The sequence below is a fragment of the Loxodonta africana genome, chromosome 14 (assembly GCF_030014295.1).
Source record: "Loxodonta africana isolate mLoxAfr1 chromosome 14, mLoxAfr1.hap2, whole genome shotgun sequence".
NCBI classification, from domain to species: domain Eukaryota; kingdom Metazoa; phylum Chordata; class Mammalia; order Proboscidea; family Elephantidae; genus Loxodonta; species Loxodonta africana.
In genome coordinates this window covers 58,313,410-58,330,911 of record NC_087355.1, presented here as the reverse complement: position 1 = coordinate 58,330,911, position 17,502 = coordinate 58,313,410, and the positions used below count along the sequence as shown (strand labels likewise).

Sequence of the window (17,502 nt, the reverse complement as noted above, 5' to 3'; positions counted from 1 at the left end):
TGTCCCTTGGGCTTGTAATTACCTTGTGACCTTGGTATTCTTCATTCTCCTTTGGTCTAGGTGGGTTGAGACCAATTGATGCATCTTAGATGACCGCTTGCTAGTGTTTAAGACCCCAGATGAAGAGTGGTCATTCATTTTAAATAATTTTTGTAACTTCTTAAATTTTCTCATGTTATTATTGGTAAACTCTTTAGGGTTTTCATGCTTCCCTCTTTAATACCTAAATTAAATAAAACTGAAGAACACAGTGATATGAGTATGCAGGTAAACCGTGCTAGGGAAATACTTTGTGTGTGTGTGTGTGTGCACGCACACATACACTATGTAAGTAGCATCCTTTGATTTTAGTTCGTATTATGTATTTAACAGTCTACACGTTTTTTCTGGAGAGTGAAATACCATTTTCATTTAAGGCATCAGGATGTTTGTAAAAAATAATTAGCTCTATCCTACTATTTGAATATCTGGTACTCACAAAGATATTAGAATTCAAGATAACCCAGGTAGGTTATAGATTTTTTTTTTTTTTTAACTTAGGAACGTGATGTTTCTTATAATCTTGAGGTAAGCGGAACATGTCGTTTAGAATTCCTTATCAAATGTTTTTCCCCTAATCCAGATCCCTTGCTGCTACTTGGTAGTTGACAAAGATTCTCTAGTGATCAAAATGTGTAAACATAATATGTATGAGACTTGGTCTGTTTTTCATTTATGTTGTTGTTAGGTGCTGTCTAGTCGATTTTCAACTCGGAGTGACCCCATGTGACAGAGTAGAACTGCCCCATACGGTTTTCTTAGCTGTAATCTTTACTGGAGCAGATCGCCAGATCCTTCTTCCCCAGAACCACTGGGTGAGTTCAAACCTCCGACCTTTAGGTTAGCAACCAAGCACCTAACTGTCGCACTAGCAGAGCTAGCTGACTTACATATATTATCTCACCTAATCCGGTTTGCACTACCAGGGCTCTTTTTCTTTACTTATCAATAAACATTTTGGCAAATGTTTACTTTCCTTGTCCTGTAAGAATAACAAAGAGTATATGCCCTTGACCATCCCAGTCTTGTATCAAACCAGTGATGGCCGCAGACTCTATCGTATGAGTTTAATGGTCGAGTCGTTAATGGAATGAACAGTTCACTAGGTTTACAGGAGTCTATCATTAAAAGAAAGAAAGTAACACTGACCTTCTTCTTTCTCTTATCCCTAGTTATATCCTTTACTCTCAGGAGATTACATTCAGTAAGCTGCAAAGGTGATGAGAAAAGGTATAGCATATTGGATAAGGGGGTAAGCTTTGAGGCCAGACTGCCTGAGTTCAAATCTCAACTCTACCACTTACTTAATGTATGTAAAGCACTTAGTGTGTGGCACATAGCTAACACCTATGTGGTTCTGCAAACCAACTAAATTGTCTTATGAAACAACCTTTTGATTGTATAAATGAACTTATTCTATAGAGAAAGGCAGGTTTCTGAAATATAACCACACTTCAGTAGAAGGTAATGAGAAATGAATCTGCTGTAATATGAATGAGCTACAGCATGTTGGCATGAGCACAGAGGTGTTGTCCTGAGGTTCTGGTGAGTTCATTTTGACTCATATCAGCCCCATATGATGGAGAAGAGCTACCTCATAGGGTTTTTTTTTTTTTGGCCATAATCCTTACAGGAGCAGATTGTCAGGATTTTTCTCCCTGAGCTGCTGGGTGAGTTCGAACCACCAACCTTTCACTTAGCAGTCAAGCATATAACCATTGTGCTACCAGGCCTCCTTGAGCACAGGGCCATTTTCCTGGGTGTGCACGTTCCTCCATCACAGGGGCGGTTTGATTTCTGTGGCTTTCTTTTTGGGGGCATCATCCACAAACAGAGCTCAGGGAACCAAGTCCAGGCACAAGGTGGTGGTGTGGTGTGCTGTCGAGTCGATTCCAACTCATAGGACCTTCTAGGACAGAGTAGAACTGCCTTGTGGGGTTTCTAAAGCTGTAATCTTTACAGGAGCAGATCACCAGGTCTTTTCACCCATGCAGCAGCTGGTGGGTTCGAACTGCCGAACTTTCAGTTAGCTGAGTGGTTAACCATTGCGCCATCAGGGCTCCAGGTGGTTAGCTTCATTTCGCGGTTCAGAAGGTGAATGCCCAGTAAATTTGAGAAGGAGGTTGCAGTTTGTTGTCAGGTACTCGCACCTGGTACTAACTTCTTTATTCTGTCCAGCGTTCCTTTACTCTTCTGCCTACACCTTTCTTAGCCAAGTTTTATATTATCCACTGGCAATCATAACTTTACACTGAATCACCTCTGAAGCTTAAAAATAATCCTGCACTCTCCCCCATGAGGGTCTCATTCAGGTGTCTGTGTATGGCGATGGAACCTATAGTTTAAAAAGCTCCCAGGAGTATTCTGCATCAGGCCTGTGAAGTGGCTTTTGGATACCATAGCTCTAAACCTCTTCCGACTCCCAGCTGAAAAATAAGCGCCCTGTGTTTTCTTCTCTTGGGTGTTGCCTTGGCCACACTGTTGATGCTGAGTTGGAACTCCTAAATGTGTTGCTTGACCCCAGGAAACTGAGGCTTTGAATGCCTTAACCCCAAGGAATAATTAATGTGAGAAACAGAGGTTGTAGGCCAGCTCATTGGGGAGCTAATGTGACCCAAGGGAGCCCTGATACTGTATGGGATTGGGCGGGGAGTCTGATGTCTTCCTCCAGTTTAGAGTTTACTTATTAATTTGTTTGTACAGCGGCCATTTAAATGATTATGAGATCAAAGGCATTTTGCTGGGCACAAGGGATCCAAAGAGTATAGTGGAAAGAGCACAGGTTTTAGAATCTGCCAGATGTTGGCTTGAATCACTGCTGAGCTATGTGATTTTGAGCTATTTATTTAACTTCTCTAAACCTATTCCCTCATTGGCAAAATAGAAATAATGCTTACCTTGAGGGTTCTTGTAAGAATTAGAAATAATACACAGGAGGCACCTCAGATGGTGCTATAACTTATTTAGGATTTATGTGCCACATGTAGTATTTGGAACTTTACATACATTCCTTGTTACCCCTCACAGCAACCCTGAGGTGGATACCATTGCTATTATCATTTTCTAAATGAGGAAACTGAGGTTTAAAGAAACTAAGTAACTGATCTAAGATCACTAGCTTTTAAATGGCAACGTTCCACCTTGAATTTTGGGCCATGCTATATAACCATGTATCCTAGATACCTTCCTGGTTTAGTATCATGTGATTCTTCCCACTCTTCCAGGCTAGACCTGGGAGTGACCCATTTGGGCCTGGCCAGGCATCCTGGATTCTGGTTTAGTTTGCAAGGGTGGGCAAGGCATGGTGAATTCCTCTTTTGGGATTATGCAATTGAGGCAAAAAAGACTGAGGCTGATACATAAGAGACGTTAGCTGAAAGGTCATGGAGTGCATTCAGGGTCAGGCTTGCCTATATACACCATATGAAACCTGAAGTTGGGGGCAGAAGCCAGGTAGGAGCCCAGAATAGAACAAGAGGGTTCATTTTATGATGAATGGTAAAGACCACATAGCTTTGTTTCCTGACTCAGTGTTTATATCAAGTCCACATATCTTGCGGTAATTCATCTTATTAGTTGAGGTAATTTTAAGTGAATATCTGCAACTTGCTCCTAGAAGGATTCTAAGTAGGACTCAGTGGCACTTATCACATTAAATTAGAGCTATTTATAAGTATTCACAAACCGTTGTTATTAGCTGCCATCGAGTTGGCTCCCACTTACGGCGACATGGATGACAATAAAATGTTGCCCGGTTCTGAGCCGTCTTCATGACCATTGGATCATTGGTATGTTTGAGTCCATTCTTGTGGCTGTTGTGTCAGTCCATCTCATTGAGGGTTTGCCTTGTTTTCGTTGGTCCTCTCCTTAACCAAATATGATGTCGTTTTTTAGCAGCTGGTCTTTCCTGATGGCGTATCCAAAGAAAGCAAGTCGAAGTCTTGCCGTCCTCGTTTCTAAGGAATATTCTGATTGTATATTCTTCTAAGACTCATTTGTTCATCCTTTTATCAGTCCACGGTACTGTTTTGGAGAAATCTGCTAAAACAGACATTTTTCAGAAAACAAAGATGTCACTTTGATGATTAAGGTGTATCTGACCCAATCCGTGGTCTTTTCACTCATCTCATGTGCATGTGAAGGTTGGATAATGTAAAAGGAAGACAGAAGAAGAATTGATGTGTTTGAACTGATTAACAAACTAGTAGCCATGCTATACGGGCAAACATAAAATTGCAACCCAAACAAAACAAACCCACTGCGGTTAAGTCGATTCTGACTCATAGCGTCCCTATAGGACAGAGTAGAGCTGCCACATAGAGTTTCCAAGGAGCCACTGGCAGATTTGAACTGCTGACCTCTTGGTTAGCAGCCGTAGCACTTAACCACTGTACCACCAGGGTTTCCAAAAAATTGCAACAGAGGGTGGTAAATTTTACAATGAGGGGAGTTCAAAGCATTACAAGGGCTCAGGAATGAATGCATTCATGATCCTTTGTGGAACACCCATCATCTCATGTTACCCTGTATTCACTGTCCTCATATGAAGCCTGCCTCTTCAGTGCACTAGGTGAGCTGTAGGCTTGGACTGATGGCCCACACTCATACATAGCTACCATGTAGGAACCATTATTAACTTTCTTTTTACTTGCAAGCATGTCTTCAGGTTCTAGAGAAATCGTGTTGAATCCAAATTTAATGCCTACCATATATAATAGTTTTAAATGTCATTTCTTGAATTTTTTTTTCAGTTAGTTAATGGTTATTGATTTAAGACCAAAAAGAAAGTATCTAAGCCTCTTGTCCTAATGAAATTATCTTAAAAGGTACCTTGCATTATGAAGTCAGCTATGGAGAAACTTGAAATTCTTTTCTGGTTATCCCGTATCTCATAATCAAATGAAAACAGTTATCTCATTTTCTCTGTAAAACTTGATGTTTTCCTGCCATCATTTAGGAGTGCCAAATGAGCCTGATCATTTTCTGTGAATTTTATTTATTTTGAGAAATTTAGAGAGAGTGTCTGCACAATGTTCTGGCAGCACAGCTTAAGTATTTACTTTTTTCCCACAATATTCAATTAATGTGTATAAAGCACTTACAATTCATGGTATATAGCAGAAAAATTTGGCATCTCATGCTACCTAGGAAACTTCTAGATTGCATCTTGCGGTAAGAGTTCATAAAGGGATTTCACAGCTACACGACGCCAATGACTTTTCTCCTAGGGCTTAGTCAGAGGAACCTATTAGTTGTCTTCTCATGCTTCTCTTTCTTGAAAAATAACTCTGTAACTTTGTTCTTACCCAATAACATTTAATGCAGTGAAAGTATATAAGAAAGAAATTGAAACCTGTGGTCAAGTTTAGTTATGCTGCTAATTAGCTGTAGAGACCTGGGTATGTCGACCAGTTTTTCTTTGCATTGCTTACTTCATCTCTAAACCATTTTGCAAAGATGAACCATAGCAAAACACAAAAAAACTAAAAACTAGCTTCTACCGAGTCCACTCCAACTCATGGAGACCCCGTGTGTACCAGAGTAGAACTGTGCCCCATAGGGTTTTCAGTGCCTGATTTTTCTGAAAGGAAATGGCAAAGATTTTCTTCTGAGGCATCTCTAGGTGGACTTGAAACACCAACCTTTTAGTTAGCAGCCAAGTGCTTTAACTGTACCACCCAGGGACTCCTTGAACGAGAGCAGAGGATAGTAAATGTCTGGTATATTCACTGTCTCTCCACTGTCCCCAACATGGCCAACTAATTGTGACGCTGGGAGGGAGTCTGTCAGAATCCTCCTTCAGGAATGAGCACCAGACTATCAGCTTTCCCATTTGATATAAAATCTATGTACACTCTCTGGACAGAAGATAATGAAGGTCATTTTTAGTTTTACAACTTCATCCTTCCAAATAAGAGACCCGAGAAAGGAGCCTGTTCTTTGCAAGTAGTTTATGTTGATTTTCCCATAAAAAATGTCAGTCTGCATTTGTAAGCAGTCCTTTTTTTCTCTAAATCACTATTTAAATGATGAATTCATCTTAATTTTCTTTCTTTTTCTCACCAGCCCAGCCCCTCTCACCTTCAAGTATCTTTTTAGCAGCACTGCAAGTCTGTTTTTCCTTCTGCTGCAGTTAGGTCTTATTACTCTGTGGTCCACTACAGAGCTTACCTTTGGCTAGAAAGGAAAAAAAAAAAAAAAAAAGCCTCCCACTGGGGCTAAAAGAGAGTATATAAAAATTTAAAGCCCAAAAGCTCCCCTGGATTTTTTTTTTTGGTAACTAGATATTCTCTTACCATTAAAAATGAATTATTGCCCCCTTGTGGTAAAACTATGTATTAATTTTCTCATGATAACGAAATTGTGGGGAATATTATTTTATAATGGAGTCCTGGTTGCACAATGGTTAAAGCACTTGGCTGCTAACTGAAGTCAGCAGTTTGAACCCACCTGCAGCTTCTTGGGAGAAAAGATCTGGAGGTCTGCTCCTGTAATGATTACAGCCTAGGAAGCCCTATGGGGCAGTTCTGCTCTATCCTGTAGGGCCACTACGAGTCAGAATCGACACCACCACCATATTTTTATATGGCCTGAAACTCTCTTTGTCCTTTCAAATCAAATGTAAAGTGTTTATGAAAAAAAACTTAAGGTATTTTTGAAATGACCTCATTTATTCTCACCTATCTTTTTTTTTTTTTTCCTTTTTTATCTTAAACTCCTTATAGTCCTGTTGTTGAACTGATCTTGATTTTTCCCCCCTACTGTTTGAGGTACCAGATAGCTAAGAGCTTCATTTAAGCAAGTCTGGTGGAGTTCCTCAACGTTATAGGAAACAAACCCACATCTCGTTGAAACAATTTTGCTGTAGTCATTGCTTCAAGTGAGTCAGCAGGGGCTGTGGAATATCCTATTGCTCCTTAAAAAGTCATTTTATATAAAACAATATATATATTAATGGTTTAATAAGAAACCAATTTGCTCTGTAAACCTTCACCTAAAGCACAATAAAGAAAAATTGGAATAAAAAAGTCATGTTATGCACATGAAGGACAATAATGAGAAAATTTTGAAATGCCATGTGGTTGAAATCTTAGTGACAATTTAGTTAGTTTATAAAGGTTTCGGTTCATCAGGATTAGCTTTTCTTCAATTCTCATCATGTTGAGTATGAAACAAGGGTTCAAAACCAAACTGGACTTGCTGTCAACAAAATAGGTAACAGATCTCACACCTAATAGGCTGTCTTGTGTAAGAAGAGGAAACCCTGGTGGCATAGCGGTTAAGTGCTATGGCAGCTAACCAAAAAAGCCTTCTATTTGTGAAATGTTTTTAGTGAGAAGAAGGGATGTATGTATATATATATATATATATACACATTTTTAATTGTGCTTTAAGTGAAAGTTTACAAGTTAGTCTCTCATACAAAATTTTATATACACCTTGCTATATACTAATTGCTCTCCCACTAATGAGACAGCACACTCCTTCCCTCCACTCTCTCTTTTCATGTCCATTTGGTCAGCTTCTGACCCCCTCTGCCCTCTCATTTCCCCTCCAGACAGGAGGTGCCAACAAAGTCTCATGTGTCTACTTGATCCAAGAAGCTCATTCTTCACTAGTATCATTTTCTATCCCATTGTCCAGTCCAATCCCTGTCTGAAGAGTTGGTTTTGGGAATGGCTCCTGTCTTGGGCTAACAGAAGGTCTGGGGACCATGACCACTGGGGTGCTTCTAGTCTCAGTCAGACCATTAAGTCTGGTCTTTTTACAAGAATTTGGGGTCCACATCCCACTGCTCTCCTGCTCCCTCAGGGGTTCTCTCTTTGTTCCTTATCAGGGCAGTCATCGGTTTTAACTGGGCACCATCTAGTTCTTCTGGTCTCAGGCTGATGTAGTCTCTGGTTTATGTGGTCCTTTCTGTCTCTTGGGCTCATAATTACCTTGTGTCTTTGGTGTTTAGAAGAAGGGATATATTTCTAAAAAGCCGGATGGGTGCTACCTAAAATGCTACTTTAGGGAACCTTCATTCTTTTGTTTTATTTTTTCTAGCTTCTCTGTCCTCTGACTCCCCAACTAGTGTAAGTAAATAATCATCCATATGTGTTATTCTGAATTAGTATGTGCAGATTTTTATCTTAGGCTACACAAAACATACTGTAGTAGATCCCAGTCATGTTCATCATATTCATCACAATATGCCTACTTGGATTCCTTTCCCAATAAAAGAAGCTTCATGAACTAACAACCATTGTGAATGTCTGAAGTGTTTAGGTCAGTAGTTCTTAAACTTTTATATCTCAGACCCACTAACCATTGATAAGTCCACTAAAGAAACAGCTTACCACCACAGTAGGAATGCTTTTGAATTACAGACTTTTTATTCCCATTTATGATAAGTTGTAAGGACAGGCCGTAGTTAGCACTCTTGGGAATAAAGTTAATTGCCATGGCCTTGAAATACAAAATTTTTCATCTAGTAGTTAAAAACACACTTCACTGCATCAGTAATCAAAAAACAAAGAGGTCATGAAAAATTATAGTAGGAGATTTAGTTAAGTTATATATATTTTTTTTTTTTTTCAGTATTATAGTAAACGTCTCTACAGTAAACCTTTGTCCATGTTTATTTTCCTAGGATAGATTCCTAGATGTGAATCAAAAGTTAGGAATATTTTTAAACACTTCTGTGCGTGTTGCCAGATGGCTCTTCAGAAAGGTTGTGGGGATTTCGTACTCTCATAATACATCCCAATGCCTGTCTCGCCACATTCTCACCAGCTTTGAGTATTTTCACGTTTAAGAATCTTTGCAGTGGCATCTCATTATTATTTGGCAATTTTAAGTGTAACTGAGATTTACTTGCTTAAATGTGTTTATTAGCTATTTTTATTTCCTTCATGAACTGTATTTAGGTCTTTTGTCTGTTTTTATATGGGCTTTTTAAATATTTTAAGGATCAGCTGGCGTTTCTCCAGAGACTCATTAGTCACTGTTAAATAAATAAATTTCTGTTGCTACGTGTTCTCGGGCAAACTCAAGTTGCCCGTAGGAGAACAAGAAATAGCCCAGTTGCTACTCATTGCCTACTCTTAGTCCTTGGGACATCAGAGGTAGGAGCAACCTTTTAGTTCTGCCTCCAAAATGTCCTCAGCTATATGGTGAGATTTGCCAGGCCCATGGTTACACAGGTATTTTATCTTTAAGTTTTCGCTGCTTTGGAGGATGACTGAATGTCTCCATGATGAAGCCTAGATTTCAAGTCAGAGCATCGCAAACATATCGTTAAAATTTGGCAAAAATTGGTCTTGGTTTCCGGTGATTCCCTTTGTCATGGTGTGGCCATGACAAAGGTGGTTACAATTAATTACATTTGTCATAGACTTACTTAAGTTTGTTTCCCTAATCATTCTCCCCACTTGCCGTTGTTGTTAGCTGCCGTTGAGTCAACTGCAACTCCTGGTGATCCTATAGACAGCAGAATGAAAGGCCGCCCAGTCCTGCATCATCCTCGCAGTCAGCAGCGTGCTCAAGTCCATCATTGCGAATGTTGTGCCAGTGCATCACACTGGGGACCTCCCTGGCCGTTGCTGGCGCTCTGCTTCCCCACACGTTGTGTCCTCCTCTAGTGGCCGATCCCTCCTGATGATGTGTCCAAAGCAAATACGTCAGTATTCTCTTGTGATCCATAAGGCGTTCATTGGATACTTTTTAAAACTAGATCACCAGGTGTTTCTTCCTAATCTGTCTCGGTCTGGGAGCTCCACTGAAACCTGCTCACCGTGGGTGACCCTGCTGGTATTTGAAATACCAGTGGCATAGCTTCCAGCACCATAACAAGACACGGGCCACCACAGTATGACAAGCTGACAGAGAAGTGATGGCCCTGGTTTCCTAGCCTGGATAAAAGGCTTAGAAACTTTTATCTTTGTTTTTATAATCACAGCTACTGAATTTTTTCTTTGCATCAAACTGAACTTTTGAAAAGTCTTTGTCAAAACCAATAGGAGTCGTTACAAAAATCCTAGACGGCCTCTTTGCCTTACTGTTGGGTGTCCAAGAACCATTGTTCCAACAAAAAGACTTACCTAAACTAGCGAGAGAAATAGGCATTTGAAGATCTTCCTCAACTTTGGGAGCTTATGAAAGAATGAAATCAGCATCTGACTGGCAGTGGAGTCAATATCTGCACAGCTTCGTGTAATTTGTGAGTCTGCCTGAGACCTTGGTTCAAAATAATCTTCCCTATTTCTGATTCTAAAGCAGTAACCCACAGCTGGGCCTTAGGAGTATTTCCATAAAGGGCTGTTCACTTTGCTCTGTAGAAGACTTGCTAGGTTCTCCTGCTGGACAGTCTCCACATGTGTGCTCAAGTCAATGTAATTATGTTCGTTAGAGTGCCTTTGTTAGTATTTTTCTGACTTGTTTCATTTTGTTGATAATCTTGTCTTGTCCATCTTCCCTTTCATCCTGGGAGCACAACTTTTCGCACAGTGTTTTGTAACTTTATAGTGGAAGATGACTATAACATCTTCATTCTATAAATGTAGAAACTGAGAGTCACAAGTTTAATGCCTTACCAGACATCTCAGTTACAAGACGTTGCCTAGCTACCAGGTTTCTTTCCTCCCAGATGAGAACTTTCTCCATTAAACCACACTACTTTCATTGAAACTTCATATAGTATCTGAGTCAGGTCCTCGTCTTGCATCCATCCGTTCAACAGCTGTGACAAGATCTGCTCCAAAGACGAGTTTCTATCTGATCTTTAAGAGAATCACTAAGTTGTATCGTCCAGACCATTGTATTCTTAAAGCACTCAGGGTAAATATATATAGAATTTGTCATTAAGAGTTGAATATGCTTGGGGGCCGACAATCTCTGCATAAAACTCAATCTTTTTCTGCTGCTCTTGTCAGTGTATTTTCCAAGTCTTCTCTTGTGAACTAAAAAGTAAAGTTAAATCCATGAGTTGAACTGCTCTTTAGGTGACTGCATCATACCTGTCTTTGAATTCTTCCTGAACAGGTAAATGTGCTTGAGAATGTGAAATGATCTGAAAGTCTAAAAGTCATTTTCTGCTTTAGATCTTATATCTAGGAGTCCCTGGGTGGTGCAGATGGCTAAGCACTCTACTGTTGGCCTAAAGGTTGGCAGTTTGAACTCTCCCAGAGCTGCCTTGGAAGGTAGGCCTGGCAATCTGCTTCTGAAAGGTCACAACCTTGAAAACCCTATGGAGCAGTTCTACTCTGCACACGTGAGGTTGCACGAGTCTGGATCAGTTCTGTGGCAACTAACAACAATCTCATATCCACAGATGTAAGGAAGTTAAGTGAAAACATAAATTTGCATGCTTATATGCCCAGTATTTTTCAAATGTATAGATATATTTTTTTACTAGCTTTAATCTTACTAATTTTTTTTTTTCTTAAATTTGAAAACCTTTCAAAGAAAATGTCTAAGACTTCTGTATCTTATGTTTTGCCACTCTTTTAATTCTTTGAGTTGGGCTTTCAGTCAAAACAACCTACTATGGACCACAAAATAGTTGCTATTAATTTAGGCCTATTCATGGTTGAAGCTTGGCAACTCCTCTTAACTCTAGTATTGCAACATATCCTATGTGAGAATTGTGACTGACCAAAAACAAAACCAGCCAACCCAATCAATAGCAAAGAGATGTCGTGCAAAGACACTCCTGGGGGAAACTCCTTAGAATTGTAATTAATCAAACATCAAACAACACCCAAACCCATTACCATCAAGATGATTCTGATTCCCAGAGACCCTGTAAGGCGGAGCAGAACTGCCTGATAGGGTTTCCAAGGCTTTAAATTCTTATAGAAGCAGACTAGCATATCTTTCTCTCACAGAGCGACTGGTGGGTTCAAACCACCGACCTTTCGGTTAGCAGTTGAGCACTTGAACCACTGCTCCACCGGGACTACTTGTAGAAATTATAATTAAAAAACCAAAAACCAAACCCACTGCCACCGAGTCGATTCCAACTCATAGTGACCCTATAGGACAGGGTAGAACCCCCCCATAGAGTTTCCAAGGAGCGCCTGGTGTATTTGAACTGCTGACCTTTTGGTTAGCAGCCGTAGCACTTAACCACTACACCACCAGCGTTTCCAGAAATTGTAATTAGGGTCCCTAAAATATCTCTAGTTGGAGCTGATACCATGTAACTTAACTGCCAAAGAAATAATCATACAATTTGAAAAATTATTTTATATAAATTTTCAGAGTATTTGGCCATGATACAAACTGTTCTATGAGCTATCGAGTAACTTGCCTATTACACAATATTATGTCAACCAGCAAACCCAAAGACCGTTTAATACTGACAATTACATCAGAATCACATGTTAGATAAATGACACCAAATTGACCCTCTCTGAAAATGGGAGTTTCCAGTCATTTAGCATAGATTTGCTGTGAGTGAAAAGTAGTATACCTTTAACTTTCAGCTCCATGATTTACGTGAAGAAACTGCGCATGTGGAAAACTTTCTTTAAATTACATCTGCTCCATATATTTTTATTTTAGCAGAACACATTTTAAAATTTAGGAATGTTAGCATTATTTTTCCATTCACTTAATTTCAATTTGCTTTTAAAGTCCAAGTTTTACATAAATTAAATGTAAACCCAATGAATTTTTTTAAAAGATAGTGAGCCATGATTTTTTTGAACTAATTTAGAACTAAGAAAAATGTGTTCATAAAACTTCATAATTGAAACTTCTTTTTAAATACACTATTTTGTGTTAAGTATTTCATCTCCCTGCCCTTATTAGGTGTGTCTCATCACTAGATATGATGTTTCTAAAGAATTGTAACTTTACAGCTGCTTTGATTAATGATGGCTTGAACTAAGATTTCATTGGGTGGGATTAACTAGGTTTAAAAATGGCAAAATGCCATTATGATACTAATGCCAAAATTTAATGAGAACCAGAAGTTAACTTCAAGGACCTTTATAACTCAATATGGGGGCATGATCATGTTCACATTATTTTCATGTCATGTCTTATTAAAAATAAGTTACTCTTTTTTATCTTTTCTCTTGTGATAAGGATTTTTACTCAGCCAGTGTTTATTGAATATGGACTGTGTGCCAACCACTGGGCTAGGGATGATGTGAGGAGTGAGACAATGTTCCATCCTCAGAGAAAACGAACCTTTTCTGATCAGTAAAGGCAGAAATGAGAAACACCTCTCCTCTTTAGAAATCTAATGGCCTCCCGCAATCTAGTTTCTCTAAGGCATCCATCTCCAGCTAGCCTCTCGTCTGTTTTTCATTTCTTCTATCAACCACCTTCTCAACTGCGTGGATTGGAAAGCTGGCCAGCTGTGCCCCTATAATGAAAGGGGCTGGGATATTGAGTTTGCAGGTGTGGGAAGGATGGGAGACATGGATTAGAACTTAATGTTCTATTTATGGTACGGATTGCTGCAGTGTCTAGTAGCTACACCTCACAGGCAGAGGTAACTTTTCTAGAACTACACGATAAAGTCAGAAATAGCACAAGTAGGAGAGAAGAACAGCTGATAGTTGGATTCTTTCCAGTCTTCTGAGGAAGAGTCTCCCTGTACTGAAGGTTGATGGTGGTTACTTGCCTTCTCTAAAACTCAGGTACCTTGAAAACCCTTCTCTGTTCTAAAATTCTATGACTCCAAAAGAGAACAATAGGCCTAAAATGAATGACTGAGGTTCCTTATTCTTTTTTCTCAAAATCTTATGTATACATACTTGCAAAGAGCATCGAAGCCTTATGAAGTAAGGCTATAAACCATCACCACAAGAAGTTACAGGTAAAAGACAAAGGTGAAGGAAACATTGCATCCCAAACTCCAGTGGAGGAAAACCTCGACTATCTAGCTTATGGTTCTGGGCTTCCTAGTGGCTATATCGAAGAGGAGAAACGAAATAACGTGGTGTGATTCTTCGGTAAAACATACCACTGGTTCATCAGAACAAGCAAGCATTTTCCTTGCTCACAGTTAATAAGAATGATTTGTGCCAGGGATTTGCATAAGAAGTCTTAAGCCACGTAATGAATCATGTCCCCCTGAATTTTCATAGAAAATAAGGGAGTATTCCACATATGTCATTTCATATATTGGCCTTTGGAGAGCACAGAGAGAATAATGTTAAAAGCAAGACTTTTTTCTCTCCCATGGGGCAAGGAGAGGGGAGTTTGAAACTTCTGGTATATTTACTGTAGATAGATGCTTATTTTCTTTTGACCCACTGACATGTGGAGCAGTAGAAAGATGTAAAGATGTCTAGTAAAGGGTAGCATTGTTAAAAGTAGGAGGGGATAAATGGAATTTTTGTGGCAGGATGATATTTGCAAGACTGATCAGGCTGCTGGAAGGTTTTTAAATATGCCAGTTCCCTGTAACAGGAAGATCAGTCTCTATTTTAGACAGCATATCCAATTTAGTAAATTATTATTATTCCGTCAAAATTAATGTGAACAATTTTCTCTTTGAGGCTGCTTTTTCCATAGGTGATGTTTTCCAGATGGCCTTTGTGTAAAACTCTTCATGTTTTGCGTTTTCTTTCACAGAAAAAGAGCCTATTCTGACATCTCTTCATTTCTTTTTCCCTTTTCCACCCCTTGCAGGGAAGAGGACACCAAAAGCAAAGGAGAAGAAGAACAAGAAGAAGAGGAAGCTGATAGAAAGAGCCCAGGAGCAACACAGTGTCTTCCTAGCTACAGACAGAGCTAACCAGTAAAATAAGAGACCCACTTGATGGATTGGGGGGGGTTGTTTTTGCAAAAGTGCACAAAGCTACTTTCCACTCCTGCACACTGGTGTGTACAGCATTTGTGCTGTTTTCATGCAGTCTCTGTTCCCAGTGACATTGTGAAAGGAAGAGCCACTAGCATGGTCTCTGTGTTATTTATATGTTAATTTGGATCTGGGGTCCGTGGAGTCAGGAGCTGGTTGACCTGAGTCAGTGGAATCACGTGTCAGTGCACAGCATGTGACTTGGTTCCGTGTCTGCTAAGAGAACCTGTCCCTGGCAGCCGTGGAGAGGCAAGAGGTGTGAGACTGCAGACCACCCTTGGCGAATGGACTTGTCCATATTTATGTGAAAGAAGATGCTCGGTAGACAAAGCTCTGTTTCACTTGTGACCTTTATTTCCTCACATTGTGCGTTTTCAAGGATAAATATACGTAGATCTCTGCTTAGCGTTACCACATGTTCTCAGCATCTATTACCTTCAATCCATTGTGCGATGAAACTGCCTTTAGCTGGTGATAGCCTGTAGCAATCCCTGCTCAATTTCACAGCAGTTCTCATGTGTACATACTCTGCTGGGGCTACATATAAATGTCTTATTTACTGTATATTTATGCTTTCTTATGTGTAACAAGTCATATCTGGTTAACATTATATCACTTTGTTTCTAGTGGTGCCTAACCATTGTTCAGTAAGTAACTGTTCTAGTTTTATTAACTGACAAATGTTTTGTTGCCCCTTGAACCTTTTTTGTTTTTTGGGGGGTGGGTTTATTTCTTACTGTAAGGATAGGATAAGCTAGTTTGTATATATAGTCAAATGACCAGTGTCAAAGAGTTAGAATATCTGAAGCCCTTCCCCACTCTCCATTTCCCCGACAGATAAGGCAGCATGTGGCACCCGTCAGCCACAAGCCAAAACTCCTTTTGAATCTAAGATGTGATGACTTTATGAGATACAGCTGAAATGTTGTGTGGGTTTACATGCAGTCACTTGTAGTACTCAGCATGCAATTTCCCTGGTCCCCTGGAGAATTTTTCTGGCTTTATTTCTGACTTTAATTCTTTTTTTTAAATTTAAACAGTCCCTGACTTGCAAGGATAGGGTTTCTATCAATATTCTTGCGTCACTGTAGAAGTTACCATCATGAGACCATGAATAGAATTTGAGGAGCAAACAAGCTGAATTCCTACAACGCCTTGTCAGATTTTAACAGGTCTCTATTGAATCTGTTTCATATCCAAGATGGAGAGAAAGACAATATGGAGACTCCCCAGGTGCCTTTGAGAGCAGTTGTTTGAAAACCTTGATTCACTTGGGGTAACTGGTTCTTAAGAGGATTGTGAAATGGCTTCATACTTTGGTAAGAGTCATTATCTTCCTCTTTGATACAAGAGAAAATTAGAATGAAAAGGAAATGGTTGCAGATTTTGAGGAAAAAAACCAAAGCAAGGTAAAGCCTTTTTCTCACCTTGCACTGGAAAAACTACCTCTTCAGCATTTCTGTTTAACTTTTGAGTCAAAAGCATCTTACCAATAAGTATAAATGTCATATACATCGCTATGAAATATTATTGCTATGAGATAATAAGCCATATATGAATGTTGTATACAACTTTAGGGTTTGCGCTTAATCCTAAAGTGTTCACCTCCTTTCACGTCTGTTTACACTATATTCCTGTTACTGAAGGGTGAGGGGTCTCCTTTATATAGTGCTTCATCACTAATATCTGTTCTGTTTCTGGGTTGTTCTTTTTGTGCATTAAAAACACTTCAAAGCTATTTTTTGTGGGAATTTTCTTTAGAGAAATTAATTTAGAAAATAAGGCAATGCCTTATATTTTACTTTTAAACTAAAATAGTTTAATATTGGGAAGTAGATGTGAAATAAGACTTTTGGGAATCTGTTAATAAAAGTATGTTTTGTCAACTCTGCTTCCAAATAATAAAACTTAAAAAAAAAAAAAAGCAAGCAGACAATTTAAAAAGCCTATGTTAGTAACTACATTCACAACACTTATTATTTTCTCTCTAAATTACACTATAGTAATAGTGAGGACTGTGGGGATTTTAGGGCCAGATTGTCTGGATTCAAATCCAACTGCAAGTGGCCTGGGGAAAATTATTTAATTGTTTCAAATCTCAGTTTCCTCATCTGTGAAATGGGAATAGCAGTATCGTCTATGCTATAGGGTTGTGTTTTAAGGATTAAATTAGGTAAGAAGTGTGAAGTCCAGTCATCAAAGCGTGGCGCGTTCTAAGTCCTACGTAAGTTGTTACCTGTTGTCCTTGTTAATCACCTGTTTCCTTGGATATGCAAATTTTTTCAAAAATACTCATTTCTCCTCATCAACAAAATAGAATATATTTATGAAAGTATACATTCTCTTCAATCTGTTACTTGATGCCAAACATATTTGGCCAACATTTATTCTTTTTTTAAGTTACTCCTCACGTGAATATTTATTTTCTCTTTTTAAAAATTGTGCTTTAGAAGGTTTACAGAGCAAATGAGTGTCTCATTAAACAATACACGTATTGCTTTGTGACGTGGGTTGCCAACCTTGCAACGTACCAACACACTCCTCTTCTTGACATTGGGTTCCCCATTTCCATTCATCCGGGTTTCCTGTCCCCTCCTGCCTTCTTGTCCTAGACCCTGGGCTGGTATGCCCATTTAGTCTCATGTACATGGTTGAGTTAT

At 39.2% G+C, this 17,502-nt stretch overlaps 1 protein-coding gene across 2 annotated transcripts in view; it reads left to right on the top strand.

The window, feature by feature from the left end:
- The window catches only part of RSPO2 (R-spondin 2), an 88,619-nt gene extending 71,828 nt beyond the window's left edge, over positions 1-16,791 (top strand). The window contains exon 2 of one of the 2 annotated variants that reach the window (XR_010317823.1): positions 14,674-14,783. Coding sequence is in view for 1 of the 2 variants with exons in the window: in XM_003408433.3 (XP_003408481.2) it covers positions 14,674-14,786 (113 nt within the window). In the remaining variant the exon portion in view is untranslated. Of the gene's footprint in view, positions 1-14,673 lie in introns of both variants that reach the window. The other variant, XM_003408433.3, reaches the window with a different exon arrangement.
- The last annotated feature ends 711 nt before the right edge of the window (positions 16,792-17,502 follow it).